This window comes from Chiloscyllium plagiosum, unplaced genomic scaffold (assembly GCF_037043375.1).
Source record: "Chiloscyllium plagiosum isolate Xiang-an unplaced genomic scaffold, Cpla_swu_hap1 HiC_scaffold_21, whole genome shotgun sequence".
NCBI classification, from domain to species: Eukaryota; Metazoa; Chordata; class Chondrichthyes; order Orectolobiformes; family Hemiscylliidae; genus Chiloscyllium; species Chiloscyllium plagiosum.
In genome coordinates this window covers 29,257,128-29,275,097 of record NW_028270159.1, presented here as the reverse complement: position 1 = coordinate 29,275,097, position 17,970 = coordinate 29,257,128, and the positions used below count along the sequence as shown (strand labels likewise).

Here is a 17,970-nt window from a genome sequence, read left to right as displayed (position 1 = left end):
CCCAATTCAAAGTAAAATGAATCCTAATTCAACTGAGTTCTTTGATGCCTGATTCTTTATGGTTAAATAAAGCATTAATGAGCCCAACATTGATACTACTCTGGAAAGAAGATCTGCATTGTATCAAATATGAACCTACAGGCATGATTTAAAAGAAGTCATAGAGAGGTACAGCATGGAGACAGACTCTTCAGTCCAATCCGTCCATGCCGACCAGATATCCCAACCCAATCTAGTCCCACCTGCCAGTACCCGGCCCATATCACTCCAAACCCTTCCTATTCATATACCCATCCAAATGCCTAATAAATGTTGCAATTGTACCAGCCTCCACCACTTCCTTTGGCAGCTCATTCCATACACGTATCACCCTCTGTGTGAAAAAGTTGCCCTGTAGATCTCTTTTATATCTTTCTCTTCTCACTTGTTAGGTATCTTTTTAAAGGGAAGGATTGTTGAAGAAGGGGGACTTTGCTTCATAGCCTTTTTAATCCTTAACTTTGTTTCAACTTTTCTTTAAAAACTGTTTGCGTGAATAGATCGTTGTGGTTGTGGGAAATTGATTATAGAATGACTGTGGAAATTGAATCCAGGAAGTGATGGTGTTATTAGTTTTCAGTGCTGTGCTGATCTGTTGTGTTGGTACTCTGTGGGTATTGGCTGTGGCATGAAAACTTTGGAAGTTAAGAGATTCAAATGTTTGGATTGTACTGCAGATGCTTGGTGTATGAACTGTATGGACGGTTGCATGGGTAGCATTGTCAATTGGTACACATTTAGAAACATAAAGAAGACAAAATGATTTCAGATGATAGGGTTACTTCAACAATGTTTTATTTATTGTGGGTCCAGATGCTACAACTAGTAGACAAATACTTTCATTTTATGACGTTAGCTTATTTATAGTTAACCTTTTTTATATAAACAATCCCAAATATTGTAAATCTCTTTTTTTCTGGTTAAACTGGGTTTTTTTCATGTTCACAGTTATATTTCCCAGTGTAGGTGCCCAAAGCTAGCTTTCCATTCTCACAAGTTCCACAACTAATTTACATATAATTACCTAAATTTCACAGCCTAAAACTTGGAATAATTTTCTTGAAGTTTTTAACTTCATACCGATATAAGAATATATATTACAGTAGGCAGACTTGCTTATCTTAAGGCACAAAAATTGCACCAGTTGGATAGTTCTTTGTCCTGAAAGTTCTTTCTTGCTTTCCTATGATTGCATGGTTTATTAACATATTCAGGTGGTTAAACATACACTTTGTTCAGATATAGGCGTTTTTATATTTTGTCAAATACACTGATGTACCTTAAAACAACTACCATGATGTTTCCTTTATAACAATAAATGTTAATGCCTATAAATAAATAAAATGCATTTAGATTGCTGGATAAATGAACAATAAGAATTTTTAAAGAAGATTTTGGAAGTACTGTTTTAAGTAACAGTATAGACATCACTCCAAAGCCAACCAAAAGTATCACCTTATCCTCTAAAGGCACTTTGCAATAGAACTACATGAGGATATCAAAACTTTACATGGATCAAGTTATCTTAAACAAAAATGAAAGTAAGAATGGAAAGGAGGCATTCTTTCTCATTGCAAAAATTATATTGCACAATAAAAGTAATGGTTCATTACAATTTGTCCCAATAAAACTTTATAACATTGAGTGACCTAGTTCCTAATGGGAAAGTACCTCCGTATTATGACTGATGTTCACATATACACAGGAGTTTAGACTGACAAATTCCAATCTTCATTGTGGGTTTGCCTTGCTGTAATAATTCAGCTTGTTATTGTAGAGGCAAATGCATCATATTATAAAGGATGTGCTGCTTTGTAAAGCAAGTTTATTGAGTTGCCTGTCTCATGCTAAAAAATTGAACTGGTGTGCCTTGGAAGTATTGAAGGACAATCTTTGATCATGGATGATTGAATGATCATAATATGTTCTTTTTCTGAATACCATTCAACAATTTAGGGCTCTTGGAATATCATGTCTGAGTAATTCCATGAGAAACTAAACATAGAATATTTTGCAGTTGCATCTACTAATAATTTTCAAATATGAATTAAAGTAATTCTGTCAGTCTATCCCTATTCTCCTATTCAAAATACAGTTAGATTGAGTTAATTTATTCTTCAATATGATACATTTGCCTCAGGTGTCATAACTTATTGTCGAATTTATACTTTTTTCAGTACCTTTTACTTTGCAAATATTTATTTTCTGGGCTTCAGTTTTGTACAATTATGTTTGGAGATTCCACAAACACTAACTCATTATTTGTATGATTTTTTTAAAAATTGGTTATTTCCTGAAAAATGGGCACTGGATCTTCATCTGGATTTCCCAATCAATAGAAACTGTAAGATCTTGTTTAATAAATTACATATTTTTATCCAAAGGAAAGCAGCATATGAATAGTTAAGCTTATGTTTTTACCATAATAGCAACTTTAAACACTTGTGTTTGAAAAGTTACCCGGATCTAAATTGAGACCAGTCAACATCTTGGGTCCAATAAATACAGTGAAAGTACAGATCGCACTCAAAAAAATAAACTGAAGCCAAGCAATTGGCTCTAACATTGTTGCATAGTTGGTAGTGCAGCCAAAGTTGGTACCTGTTTGGCTTCAGACATTGTTCTTTTTACTGATCAAGTTTAAGCTTAACAAATGACTGATGAATGTGTTATACTGATGGCAGCCAAATACCCACAAGGCAATATTTTACCAATTAAAGTCTGAAAACTGCAGCCAAGACTTTTTTTTTTAACATTCACATAACACCAGATTTATGGGAACAAATAATTTTCCTTTAATACTGATGTCACAATGGAACTTTGACAGCCCATATCAATTTTCTTGATATTTTAAAAAGTCCATTAAAACCAATTTGGAAACTTAAATGAACCAACATACATCTGTTCAAACAGAACACTGGATTGATCTCCCTGTGACTGGCAGCAGATCATAACACACATAGGTTCTTCAAAGTGTTAGACGGATCTATAGCCTAAGTTCTAATTTAGTTTGAATTGCAATGTGATCATTTAAAAATACAAATTTATATTTACCCTATTTAGACAGAATGTTTAAACAATGAAAAATATTTACTGCAGCAAACAAATTGGGACACAAGTTCATATGTGGTTAAATTGGCCAGATTCTAAAATGATAGCATCATAATCCAGCAAAAAAACACAACATATTGAGACAATATGATCAGAATACTAGCTGCTTCTGAAACAAAATCTTTAAATTCAGAAATACATAATATGAGTCAAAGAATTTTTACATGCAAGAAATTCATTGAAAGGGATACATGAAATAAATCTTGAAAATATTTTCAGTATCAAAGCTAGACTGAAGGACAACAGGAATAGTAATTGACAATCTGTAATAATCTAATGCTTTTGCAATGGCCTTTTTTTTTCAAAATCAATGAGTTTGTTTCATCTCCACTGAAATGGAGGCTAGTCAATATCTGTGACAACCAACACGATCTCTCAAGCTATATTTTATATGAAGATTCAATGACACTCAGTAAAGACAGTCTAAGCCAAATTATGTTTTGATATTAATAACTCTAAAGTACATTTGGATGTTCTAATTAGTCAAATTAGCAGTATTTTAATTTTCTATATTTGGTTGTTAATATTTTAAGCTGGTCTTCAGTGTATCCATCTGCAATTAAAGATTTTATCAAGTATATTGACAGAACTGCATCTCATCTCAAAATTTCATTGCATGGAACATGGTTAAAATGCATCTGAATGAAGGTTCAGAAAAAGCCTTAATATATTGGATTGAAGTTTGAACATTGCACTTTAAACATCTTTTATTCTTTATTTGAAACTTTCTTTCTATAGACTGACAGTTTCTCATCAAAGTGAAAAATGATCTCATTTAAACTTAATTCTTTCACAATTAAATTCAGACTTGTACATTGTGGACTTGGGAGTTGTTTCATAGTGAAAGTGTGTTCAATGGAATTGTCAAGTAAAGAAGTGCATTAAAAATCAGTGACTCCCAAATATACTTTGTTGATGTATTTAATGGTGCAGAATGCTTTGTTTGAGACAGCTTGGGGCAGAAATCCTGTGGGCAAGTATTCAGTTGCTGTGATTCAGATTTTAATGCATTTTAAAATCATTTCAAGAATCACAAATAGGGAATGGTTTGCAAGATATAGAAAAACATCTTTGATATTGATATATTTATATTACACTTGTTTGGCAAGTCTGTTGGTTTGGGGTTATTGCATCAAAGTTGCGTGTCTCAGAGCAACCCCCTGCTTTGCGTTGAAAAGTTTTCTTTGCAATATCTATCCTGTCAACTCAATACATTCAAATGCTGGTGATGCCAATGTGAATTTTTATGAAGTTGCAAGAAAATGTTGGCAACTATCGTAAACCTAGTCTCAGCATGACTGCAGCAGGAATTAATGTATTATAGTTGAATTGTTTATGTCATGTAATTAAAGATATTCTGAGTCGACACTATCTAATATAAGAATCAACAGAACCTGAGTGAATCTGGTGTAACATATGCTAGTTATCAATTCAATACACACTTAGAAGAAAAAGGAAAAAAGTACACTTTTAAAAGTATGAATTTAAAGTCCTGAAGCAATATATTTGAACTGTAGTCAGTGTAAGATAGGAACTGTAGCAACCAATTTACAAAAAGATCTGAATACCAGCAATGTGAGAATAACCACATATTTTGTGTTTCTGGTGACATTGATTTAAGGATAAATATTTCTCCCCTTCTCTGCTTGAAGCCAGTGATATGGGACTTTTTAATCTCTGAGAATGCAGATAGGACCTGAAGTTAGTGTCTTATATAAAGGAGGGAACTCCTAAAAATGCAATAATCTCTCAGTGCTGCATTGAATCATTCCTCCAGATTTTCATGCTAAAATCTTTGGTGTGAATCTCAACCTTCGGATTTAGAGGTGAAAATCCTACAATTAAGTTGAAACTTTACATATTTCATACCTGAGCAGGATTTTTGTTTTTACCTTCCATCTGCACTACCCCCAGGCTACGAATATGTAAATGGTGACTTCATAAAATATTTTTGATAATCCAGTGACAAAATATAATTAAACTTTCTTATGGAATGAATACTTAATGGAGGTTATATTCATCATCTGGGATTTACTGTTTTAATACAGTACTTGCAGATGTGCTTTGGCAATGCAAGAGGAAACCTGGTTTATCACTTTTCTGACTATAATCTGCACTATTGGCAGTTAAATAAATGTGTTCTTACCTTAAAAGAAATAAACTCTCCAGACTGTAAACTAAGGATATGCTCACCATAAGTATTCTGGCAAATTTCTAAAAATACTCTCCATTGTTACAAATGTTGGTTTTTGAAAATAACTTGAATTCCTATTTATTTTGATTGATAGGAAAAATTGCAACAATAACAAGTTCTGGCTTCTATTACCCTTTAAAGACTGATTTCCTTTTTTCAGTTTGTGAGAAACTATTATGTTTCCCATCGCATATTGCTTCCTGCAATAATATTCTGCATGAACGTAAGGCTAAATGAAACTGGACCAACTGAGAACAAAGCACGGAGCAAACATATGTTATCTTTATAGAGCTGTAGATGTTGAACATTATAATCTGAGAATATCCTTTGGATTAAAAACTTGCCTTTACCAAAGTACTTCCCCTCAAAAGACAGTCATCTGGTAATATATTTCCAGTGGTTAGAACAGAAAGCAGTGCTTCAAAAATACTTGTACTTTACTTACAGAAGAATATTTACTGTACTTTAAAGCATTCACTGACTATATAGCATTTTTGGAACATTTATGTAAATTGGTAAGAAATAAGAAATAGGAATATGAGTGAACATATGAATATTCAACTGAGAAAAGTATTAGCCCAACTGTGAAGCTTATTACAGTCAAATAACCTGTTGATACTGGCTAAGGTACTTGAGAGTAGTAAAGACCCATTGGACTATGTTCAGCTTGGTCAGGCACTAGCAGGAGGATGGGCTCGGGGAGGTGAGGAGGACAGGAAATGAATGGTTCGGGAAGGGTTTGGTATGGCAAGAAAAGTTTGGAAAATAAGTTGGGGATTGAAGGCAGAATTAAATAACTGAATTTAATAGTTGCATGTTGTGTTGTATTCACAAGACGCTTTTACTTACTTAACAAAGTTTTATATACATCAATTTTAGAAGGTGCTAAGCCTATCTGGGTCAAGGGGAAGAGATGTTATTGTAAGATGGTAATTATGTTTCTGTTTAATGTATTTCTGTTTTGCTTCAGTACAGTTTGGCAGAGAAATTCCATTTAAGTCTCTGCCTTTAGCCAAATCAAAACTGAACTACATATTTCTAAGATGGTACATAAATGCCAGCAATTTGTTAAAGTACACGATCAATGTGTAAGGATGGTGTTGTCTTGGTCCCCAGCAGGCATGTGGAGAGAGCAGCTAAACTGAAAAAGCTCTGCTTTTAATGAAAACAGATATCACAAAATCAAGGCAATTACCAATGTTTAAAGGACAATTGCACACAAATTACAAGCCTGGAGAGGCTGAAGGGTCACTGTCCAATTGGGTTTTGTTTGTTCAACTGAGTGCAGCTACTGGTAGCAGGACTTAGAAATTTGTTTGTTGGATTCTAGGACAAGTCATAATGTTTTAAAGTTCTTCTACCTCTGTCAGTTAATTTTTTGTTCACTGAGCCAAACTATTTTGTTTAAATTTTTAATGTTTGTTATTTTTACATATTTTTATAAGTTCACAAATAAGTTTTCTTTATTGTTTAAATTAAATTAGAAGAAATTAAATTCTGCTTCACTACAAGTAATGTGTTGGCAACTTTTTATAAACGCCATTCTAAAAGGAAAGCCTAAAGTTTCTCCTTCAAAGATAAATGTTCAAGTTCAACAGATCATTGACTTTATTTAGGCTCATTAGTAAAAAGAACTGTTAATAGAATAATTTCTCCATCAGTGAAGAAATGTTTTTAAAAAATGAAATCACTAAAGAGAACAAAGTAAAAATGACAGAAGGTTATTTATTTAGTAGCCATTAAATGCAGCGTCTTTATCTGGATTAATTAAGTAATCATCACTGAATATTAATTACTTAGTTAATACATATGTGCAAACTGTCTTGGAAGTTATAGGCTACAGTCAAATATTACTGTACTACAAGTCAAACATGCATCGTGTCTTAAACATTACCGTGGAAAGATGTGTACATGTTGGCCACCAAATTAAATATTGAAAATGGTATATTAAATTCCAGAAATTAGGTGGTAAAAATGGTCACTGAAATCTCAGCTTGACATCTCCACGCTGGCCCATTTTTGGTTTCCTCGGCCCACATCTTCCATCCGAAAGCCTTTATCGGTGGAACTTAGAACTTTCAGTTCTGATTCTGGTGTCTGCCAGTCTTGTGAAAATTAACTAATGCAGCACCAGCCCGCTCAGAAACGTACGCATTTAGTAATAGGGTAATCTGTTGATGTATTATAAAATAATACAAGTTGACTCTTAAATTGAAGTGCTGTAAAACAATGCTAAGAATTACAAACATTCTGCCTTTTGAAAATCCACCATGCGCTTAAATTTAATAGCATTGTTTGATACACTTTACAATTAAATCCGCGTGTGCCAATAGTGATCATTAGATTACAATGGGGAAACTGGAAAGGAACAAAGGAAGAGAGAGAAGTTGCACATTGGAATATGATGTTAAAGATTCCGTTTCTAAAATTATTATGAATATCATAAATTAATTGCACAATAATTTAAACTGTTTATGTCGAAAATAGTCGATGCAAACAGCAGTATGTCCTGCGACTCAGCACTGAAGGAGTTAAAAGTTGAATTGTAAGGATAGAGTTTTGCCTGTAAAAGATTATTAATACCGTCATGGCATTTAAACAAATAAACACAAATCCATGTTAAATAACGTCTGCAGGTTGTGTGTTATAAACACCTTATTGCATAGTCTGGATTTTGCTTCTCTTGGCTCGTCCTCCCAAACTATAGCTTTGTCTCTGAATCTCAAAACTGTGCCTTAACTTGGATTGTGGAGTTGTAGTAAACAAAGGATTGTTAATTACAAACAGGACAAAAAGAAAGTTACAAAGTTACAATGCAATAAGCAGAGCCGTCAACTTTTGGGAGAAAGCGTTCCTCAGTGGGATTCATGATCAAAAAGAAATAGAGATCACGAACGCAGTTAAACATATGGAACTATTTTTTAAAAATGTGCTGATTTAAAATGTGTCATATTATTAAACTATAGGAGTGACTCTCCAATTTAAATCAGTAACATTTAACACGCCTGATTATGATACATAAATAGGAAAGATGGATCAAACTTCTTCTATGAAGCTATCATTTAAAAGTTGTAGGAAACTAACATTTACAAACTGTAACTTAATCTTTACTGGAGGGGGAGCACACCCTCGGGCCAATCTATAATCCAGCGAAGAGAGTTGTCCTTTTCTGAAACCCTGATCAGGCCCCTAGTTTAAGAGTCATATGATGATTACCAAATTCACTAAACCAGGTATGTCTTCAGCTGTTTCTAATGGTATGAATTAATGTTGGGGGCATGCAGGACCAGATTTCTTTAATTACTTTTTCATTAGATGTCATGCTCAAAAACTCACAATATTTCAGACCACCCACCATTAAAGCTTCATTTCCTGACATTTTATGATACATGACTTCAGCTACACATCTGAGACTTAATTGCATTTTCTGATGTATTGTTTCCTCTTTTCCAGCCGGTTTGGCACGAAGTGCGCCCGTTGTGGTAGGCAGATCTATGCCAGTGACTGGGTACGGAGAGCACGGGGTAATGCCTACCACCTGGCATGCTTTGCTTGTTTCTCCTGTAAGAGGCAGCTCTCCACTGGGGAGGAATTTGGACTGGTCGAAGAAAAAGTCCTGTGTAGGATCCACTATGATACCATGCTGGAAAACCTCAAGCAAGCAGCGGAGAATGGTAATTGTAGTGAGATTGTTCATCGGATTGATTTGTGTACTGCATGTGCTTTCAAAACAGCAAAACAAAACAACATATACTGTTTGTGTATTTACCCAGTTAAATACTGTAGCACATTTAACCAAGAGATGTTGTGTTTGGGATTAAGTTTTTTTAAAAAGAAAGGATTGGAGCGCAAGTAAGATGTTCTGTTTGTGAAATGTTGCACCCCCATATTCACTTGTTAATTCTTTCAACAAGTCAATATAAACAAAATGCTGTAGAATGTTTGATATGGAAGAGGTTTGGCTTTTGGAACATTCTGTTGTATCTTGGTGACACTTGGTAAAGTCTGGCTGTAATTGTGCTGGTCATTGAGTCGTATTTATGTCTGGTTCAGCATTTTGCACTTCTGGCTGTATTCTGTGTTGTAGTTGAATCAGAAATTGTTTGTTATAGGAATGATTGGAGTTAGGTGCTTCATTCAGGAGTTAACTTGGAACTGGATGCTCATGTGGTTTAAAAATGCCTACAAAACAATAGCGCTAACCAAAGAAACAATGTTGATGGTGTTCTTACATCTTTTCTGCCTATTGCCTAGTTTTCTTAACCCTGTTTTTGCCCCTATATACCATCACACACCAGGTGTAGATGATAATTACATGTCCATCATCAATGGCAATTCAGAACTGGACAACAGGACACAATTCTGTCCTTATAAGAGGAAACAATACATCAGAAAGTGCAATTAATTCCTAACAAAATTAGTCATTACACTTTGTTTTCCTCTGACCATTGAGTGCTTTGTGCCCATATGATACTCCATCTAATAATTTGAGCAGGGAACACATTAGACTCTCCTTCCTGAGTCGTCACAACAAACAACAGGTCATAAAACTAATGGTCGAGAGACACTCATCTGTTTTATTTTGGAGTAACAATAATTATTTTATTCACATGTGCAAAGGTGGTCATTGCTGGCTGGACAGCATTTATTGCCCATCCCTAGTTACCCTTTAGAATGTGGCACTTTTGAACTGTTGCAGTCTGTGTACTGTAGGTTGATGCACAATGCCCTTAGGGAAGAAATTAGGTGTCTTCCTAAATGTGTAACTCTCTGCATTGTAATGTCCTACACCAGCCATTCTTATGACTTGTTGAATTTATATTAATTATCTAGTTAAAATCTACAGCCACCAGTAACTGTTGCAAACATATCTCAGAGATTTTGCCTGTGGTGTCAGAGGCTTAGTGTCAAGTGATAGAATATGTAGAAAGAAAAATTTTTTTTCTGTCAGGAGATAACTTTCAATTAATGCTAGCATTCGGTGGTGATATTGAAAAGCAAGTCTCCTCACACATGGGAGTGTAAATTGGAATAGGCACTTCCAGAGAGGTGTTGAACATAGGCCTCAAAAAAAAGAGTAAATGCTGTGATTGGTAGATTTTTGTTTGGTATGGAGTCAAGATGGGCAAATAGAGTTAAAGTACAAATTGATCAAGGTTTTATTAAATTGGCTTTAACAACCATATATCTAACTCCGGTTCCTATGTTCCATGCAATTCAAATTCAGAAAATAGAATTAAAGTACAGTATGGTAACCAGCCTCTGGATAATTTTGGATGTTTTGTTTGAAAGTAACAATAAATTGTTCATCTTTACAATCATTTTCCTTTATGTTTTGTACATTATGATAATACTTCAAAGAAGCAGTAGCACTTAATTAGCCTGAAATAATATTCCACAGCTGCAAGTATCGATTATTATCCAAACAAATCTATCGGTAAACAAATGACTTGTGGTAGCAATTATCTTAAAGGATTTAGCATAGATATGGTGAATCAGACAGGGTCAGTTTTACAATAACCGTTAAGCCCACAAAGATCATCTTGGAGAATTTTATCAGAAAGGCACTATTCCAAAAGTTCTTACAAGCCGGCTGAATGTTACCTGGTTATTATCATAGCCTCCTTCTCTGCTGTACTATTCTATTTGGTGACCAATCAGTGCTGATTCTGTTGAAGAACAACTCAATGTATCCCATTTCCCCACTCTTTCCCCAATACCTGCAGTTTTTTTTGAAGTTATTGAATTCCCTTTTGAAGGTGTCTATTGAATCTGTATTCACCATCCTTCCAGGCATTACATTTCAAGTCCTAACTATCGTACAAAAGCAAAATACTGCAGTTGTTTTAAATCTGAAATTAAACCTGAAAGTACTAGAAATAATCAGTGAGCCAAACAGCATCTGCTGCAAGGTCACATAACTGAAACATTCAGTTTGTCTTTCTCCACAGATGCTGACTGACCTATTTCCAGCATTTTCTGTTTTTATTTTTATCGACTTGTTCCATTTTAAACTAAAGCTTTTCCTCATGTTGTTTTTTTTGTCAACCACCTTAAATCTGTGCCCTCTGGGTATTGACCATTTGAAAATTGGAAACAGTTTCTCTTTAATTACTGTATCTAAACCAATCATGTTTTAAGCACCACCTCTCAATCTCCTCTTAGTTTTCTTTACTCGAAACAAAAACAATTGCAGCATCTACTGTATATCTAATATAACAGTACTCTTTCCTTTCTGAACCAATTCTGATAAATCCTAACAAACTCTTTTTCCTGAAGTGTGGTTTTTCAGAATTGGACACAACATCCCAGCTGGTGGCAAGATGGTGTTTTATAAAAGTTAAACTTAACGTCCCAGCTTGTGCAGAAATGTTATCTCATATTAGCAATGTTTCTTATTTTGTAGTGGGGCTTAGGGTAGACGATTGCCTCAGCCAGCAGAATAATGTGTTGTGGGTGGAAACACAATGTTTACTTTGAGTGGTGTACTGGTACTCTGGCCTTTAACCAAGCGACTGGGCTGGGAAATCAGTCACATCAATATACTCCATTGAAGATAAAGATGCTTTCATGTAGTAGCTCTCATGTCCACTTATGTTGTCTTTACAAAGAAATTGGAAATTAGAATATGCAATCATTTTCATCTTAATTGTTATAATAAATTGTTAAAATTACACTATCCTTGAACTATAATCAGAATCACTCACAACTTTGCCAATGGGAAAGGCCTACACTTCCAACAGCACCTTAGTAACAACTTATTCGCTAATAGTTTCTCTTTCAGTTGTGATAGTATTGTGTTGTTATCATTTTCTTCACACACAATAAATGACCAACCAAAAGACTAATAATGACTGGTTAGCTGTACAACAATGTGCCCGTAACATGATAAAATATTCTTAATAGGAGTAAGTAGCAAATTAAATTTGTTACTAAGTCACATAAGGAGATGTGGGACAGATGATGAAGTCGTTTAAAGGAGAGTTTTTAAGAAGGAGAAGTGAAAAGATTTCAGAAGGGAATTCCACAGCTTAGGTTCTGACACTTACAGGCACAACAGTCAACAGGGACTGTACAGCAAAAGAATTAGGGATGCACAGGAAGTCAACCTAGGAGAAACACATAAATCTGAGGGCTGTTGGGCTAAGAACATTAGAGATGGTGAAGAGGAGATGACATGAACGGATTTGAAAACAAGGATTAGAATTTAAAAATTGAGGCATTGGGAAACAGAGAGCCAATATGTGTCAGTGAGCTCATGTACAACAGTTGGACAGAACTTGACACAAATTTATAAGCAGCAGAGTTTTCAGTGAGCTCAGGTTTACAGAGCGTTCAAGATAAGAGGCTAACTGGGAGAAATTTGGAATAGTTAAGACTAGAATTAACAGAAGACTAAAGTTAACAATAGCATGAAGAAATTTAGCTGCAGTTGAAGAAGGAGGGTTGGAGATGTGCAATGATTTGGAGGCAAAGTTTGGTGGTCCTACTATTGCAGAGTACATGAAGTCTATCCAATGGTATCTTACAGTTAATGAAGCTTTGTTTCCTGTACAACAAAAGTAAATAAAGACACATAAAATGCAGGGAATGCTCTCCTGTTTAGACACCATCTGAGGGGAGAAGCAGAGTCAATGATTCATCTTTCAAGGAAAAGGTGACAAAATGGTTTTCCCATGGGCCTCAAGTTTAAAATATCAAACTCGTTGAAGTGGATGAGAAACCCCATCACCAAAAGAAAACAGGGTTGACAGCAGAGTTAAAATGGAAATGCAAGGCTTACCTTTCTGCTTCCTCATCCTGATTCTCAAGCCCTTCCAATAGGTTTCCAGGCATTTGTTCGAACAGAGTGGGTACTCCATTAATCAATGCAATGCACAAGCTTATTGCAAATGTACAGCCTACTGGACAGCATGTTGATTCTGCATAATAAGACCTGTATCGAGATACTCAGTACTCATCTATTTAATGCTCGAATTAGTTTTGAGGGAGCAGAACAAGCAAGGTAGTGGTTCCTCCAAGTTCTGCAGGAATAATGCAGGATTCTCCTCCTGGCATCTTACCTTTATTCTTTACTTTATTCTTGTCCGGGTTGGCCTCTGAGCTGTCAGGTATTGTGTTTTGTTGCTTTCACTGCACATATGTCAATAAAGCATGGCTCTAGAAACAAATAGGATCTGTGCTTAGATGATTTATATCTTAACACAAGCTATTCACCTTGATAATATACCTGCACATCCGAGATTACAAACATTTGTCAATCTCTCTTCAAAAATTTCCAACTAACTCTTCAGCGCCAACAGTGCATTGAAGGCAGAATTCCAGATTTCCATTAATCTCTATGAGAAAAGAGTGTGTTTCTGTGAAATGTATTACATTTCAGGTGCTCCCAAATTTGCTAGGGTTACGAAGCTGCAGACCAAACTGGAGCAGTATACAATATTGTAGGACAACCACTTGTAGGCCAATGAACCAAAAGAAGAGACCCAAAGGCCAGGCTTGCTTTGGTCTCCTTTTGAGGCACAGTGTGATCATGTGAAACTTATAGCACAAGCTGGGACATTTGAGAAACCATATTTTGTGACAGAGCTTCAGGAAGAACTAGTCCAGTTTTAATTAGTAAAATTAACAATAACCCCATGAGTTGGAAACAGAATTGCTTTACAGCAGCTGTCGTATTGCACATGATTCACTCGACTTGAATACATTGTCTTTCTGATAAGGCCATAAGCCACAGGAGCAGAAGTGCACTATTTAGGCCATCGTATTTTCTCTAACGTTCAATGAGATCATGTTTGATATAATAATCCTCAACTTCACTTTTCTTGCCTATTCTTGTAACCCTTGATTCTCTTACTGATTAAAAATCTGTCTATCTGCAGTAAAGAATCCCACAGATTCACTACCCTCTAAAAGATGAAATTCTTCCTCATCTCTTTTTAAATATGGATGACAACTTATTCTGATATATGTCCTTTGGTCCTGCACTCTCCCACAAGGAGAAACAACCTTTTCTCATCTTTTCTGTTAAATCCCTCAAGAACTTTTCATCTTTCCATAAGGTTGCCTCTATTCTTCCATATCCCAATATACTCAATCGACTCAACCTTTCTTCATAGGACAATTCTTTCAGTCTAGTGAACCTTCTCTTGACTGTCTCCAATAACATTATCTCTTTCCTCGGGTAAGAGATACAAAATTATTCATTGTATTCCAGCTATGCCATCTATAAGTTTGGAAAAACCTCCCTATCATTTGCTTAATTATTATAAATTGTACGTCATGTCTCCCACTTGTCCCTCAGCTGTCTTCAGTGAAAAGGGGAAAACTTTGAAGTGGGGAGAAAATACCAAGTACTATTGTACCTAGTTATTGAGTCTGTTTCAGATAATGGATGGCGATATATCTCTAAAGTCTTACCCATTAGTGACCCTAATTAGTGACATTAATATCAGTGTTTTCAGACTTGGGGATGTCACAATACAGCCCAGCAATTTAATATGATGTGTGTCCTTTCCAATAGAGAGACATCAGGATTAGCAACCTCACTGGTTATTTCCCTCCCTTATCTGGAGGCATTGATATTTTCCAATTCCTAAGTATTTCCAAGTTTAGATCCTACAACCCACACAGGAATCAAACTTGAACTCCTTCTTTGTCTTAATAACACACCACAAGGTGCAGTTGCTCAATGAGCTGCTGAGGGGGTATACTACATGGCTAAGTGTGCAGAAAATCAAAATAAAAGGCTTATGTTCAGGATATCTCAAGAGAGGGAAAAACCACCAGTTCATCTTAGTCTGGCCCTCTTCCATGCATTTCTCCTGGCACTTTAGCATGGATTACTGTTAGTGTTAGAATCACAAAGTATACAGTGTCTGCCCTCGCAATGGAAAGAGATTGACCAGAAGCAAGAGCCCAGGAGAGTAGAAAATAGAGAAAAGTTGAGGAAAAATTGTAAATAGAAAAAAGGCTTGTCTTCACAAACATAAGCATATACTGTTTAACTAGGCCAAAACATAGCTACACTTTGCCAAATATTTCTCAGATGTCATGGCAATAGAGACACATTGGCAGATTCTAAACCCACAGGCACATTCATCTTGTAGATTCATCTCACCCAGACATCTCCTCATTTGATCTCCTGAAGGAACCATTTTAAGCCAAGGATAGAAATCTAGTTGCACTCTTTGAAACCATTGTTTCTAATGACAGTAACATACTTTCGCAAAATTCCAATTGGAGAAAAATATTAGAGGTGATATGGATGGACACTGATCTTTGCAATACAAATTATTTCATTGATAACATGTGCAACAATTTGTATATAAAGTAGTCCCTTGAAATACTTCAATTGTTCAGATAGATTGCAATGATCTATTCTATTTTTTTGTATTCCGTATTGCGTTTAATGAATTCCCCACTATAAGAAACAGATTAAACTATCTGAAATTAAATCTAATGCAATTATAGAGTACAAGCTCTATCTACACAATGATTTGTAAAATATACTTCCTTGAAATGAACAGGTGAAATCCCAAAGCAATTACAAAATAACAAGAGCCTCTGCTAAGAACAACTGGGACATGTGTCCATGTGCTCTCAGTAACACACAAGCCTCTTACTAAACATTTCCTCCAGCCATAGGCTTCAACTTTCCTTCTTAGACATTAGAAATTGGCATCTTTCCTTCAAGAATGCAAGATCTTGAATGTAAATTGTAACTTTCACAGCCTCAGAATATGCTGAAGTGTTTTACTTTCAATGATGTACTTTTGAAGCTATAATGTCAATATTTTTATACAGGAAATGCACTGTTGGAGATGACCTCAGTTACTGATCAGTGAAAACATTGACTGACATTTGCTAGGCATTTGAGTTTTACAAACTCAAAGTTCTACCTCCAAGTTAACAATTGTTCTTGGGTCTCATTCTTCTCAAAGTGGTTCACATATCAAATGGAAATTCCCAATGATGGAACTGCTAGGATCAACTTAGGAATTAGAACTTTTTAAGAGCTGCATTATAAGTAGGTAAACATATAGCCAGCTTTTCAGTGAATGAATGTTCATATAAAATATATCAGACTGTTCATTATAACCTTAATTGAAGCTTCAGTTATTACATTTTATCTGAAAATTCAATAAATCTGAAGTGATAAAATGTAACAAAATAATATTTTGTAAACTACTGCAAAGTTAAATCTTGTTGTGTTAACATCCAGACGTTATTGCACATAGAGTGTATTAGGTGATAATGATACCTTGAGTGAAGATCTGGTTTGTTGCTGGATTGGAATGGACAGTCACCACAATTATTTGGAGAATGTAATGCTTGTACATTTGAATGTGTGGTCTTAAGGAAAATTCCCTTCATGTGGTCAAATTGCTTGTAAATTTGGGGGCGTTTATTGTCAGTGGAGAGTTATACAATAGGAGAAAGTGAGGACTACAGATGTTGGAGATCAGAGCTGAAAATGTGTTGCTGGAAAAGCGCAGCAGGTCAGGCAGCATCCAAGGAAAAGGAGAATCGACGTTTCGGGCATGAGCCCTTCTTCAGGAGCTATACAATAGAGTTATACAATAGTCTTTTTTTCCAAAACAGTTAATTTGTTTTTATTGTTTAACTTTTGACAGCTTCCTCACTTTGAGAGTGTGACTTGCTGCCAAACAAAAGCTGTTTGTCACTGGCCAATATCCAACAGTTTGATGTCTAATGTAAATATCCAACAGTTTGATGTCTCATGTGAAATTGTGAGAGAGCTGGAAGATAGATGAAGTGAGGTGTGGAATAATCAACGTGGAGATAGAGGAATGCTGGGGCAGAATTAGGGTTGAGGATTATAAATGTTCTAGAACAGTACTTTGAGGATTAAACACAGACTGAAGTTTCACTATACTGTTTTTCTGAATTTGGTAAACTTTTCCTTGTCTCTTTTCCTTTAATATTTTCCTTTATATAGGCACATAGTTGTTGTGTTTAAATCAAGTTATTGGGAAATCAGATATTTAGATTTGTTTGTCCAATTATCAAATGACTTCTTTGCTCAAGCTCATAAGTGCAAGTTGGCAAAGCCAAGGCGTAAGGATACCCAGGAAGTATGTTTTTTTCTAATTCACTCATGGGGTGCAGACATCACTGGCTGCTCAGCATTTATTGCCCATCCCTTATTGCCTTTCAGAAGTGGTGGTGAGCCACCTTCTTGAACTGCTGTACTCCATGAGGTGTTAGAAAGTGCTGTTAGGAAGGGATTGTCAGGATTTTACTGAGTAACAGTAAAAGATTGGCAATATAGTTCTAAATCAGGATGATATGTGACTTGGAGGGGAACTTGCAGTTGAAGATGTTCCCATGTATTCGCTAATCTTGTCCTTCTAAGTGACATAAGTCATGAGTTTGGAACTTGATGTCAAAGGAGCTTCATCAACAGTGCTCTAGAGCACTGCAGACTCACAGCTCAATGATCATATTACTAAGGGCTCCAAATTTCCATCACTATACGTACAAACCTGGGAGAAAGTGCAGATGCTGGAGATCAGAGTCAAAAAGTGTGGTGCTGGAAAAGCGCAGCTGGTCAGGCAGCATCTGAGGAACAGGAGAGTCGACGTTTCAAGCATAAGCTCTTC

At 35.5% G+C, this 17,970-nt stretch overlaps 1 protein-coding gene across 1 annotated transcript in view; it reads left to right on the top strand.

The window, feature by feature from the left end:
* lhx6a (LIM homeobox 6a) overlaps positions 1-17,970 on the top strand; it is a 58,140-nt gene that overhangs the window by 12,136 nt on the left and 28,034 nt on the right. The window contains exon 5 of the mRNA XM_043720107.2: positions 8,798-9,018. Coding sequence (XP_043576042.1) covers positions 8,798-9,018 — 221 coding nt within the window. The remainder of the gene's footprint in view (positions 1-8,797; positions 9,019-17,970) is intronic.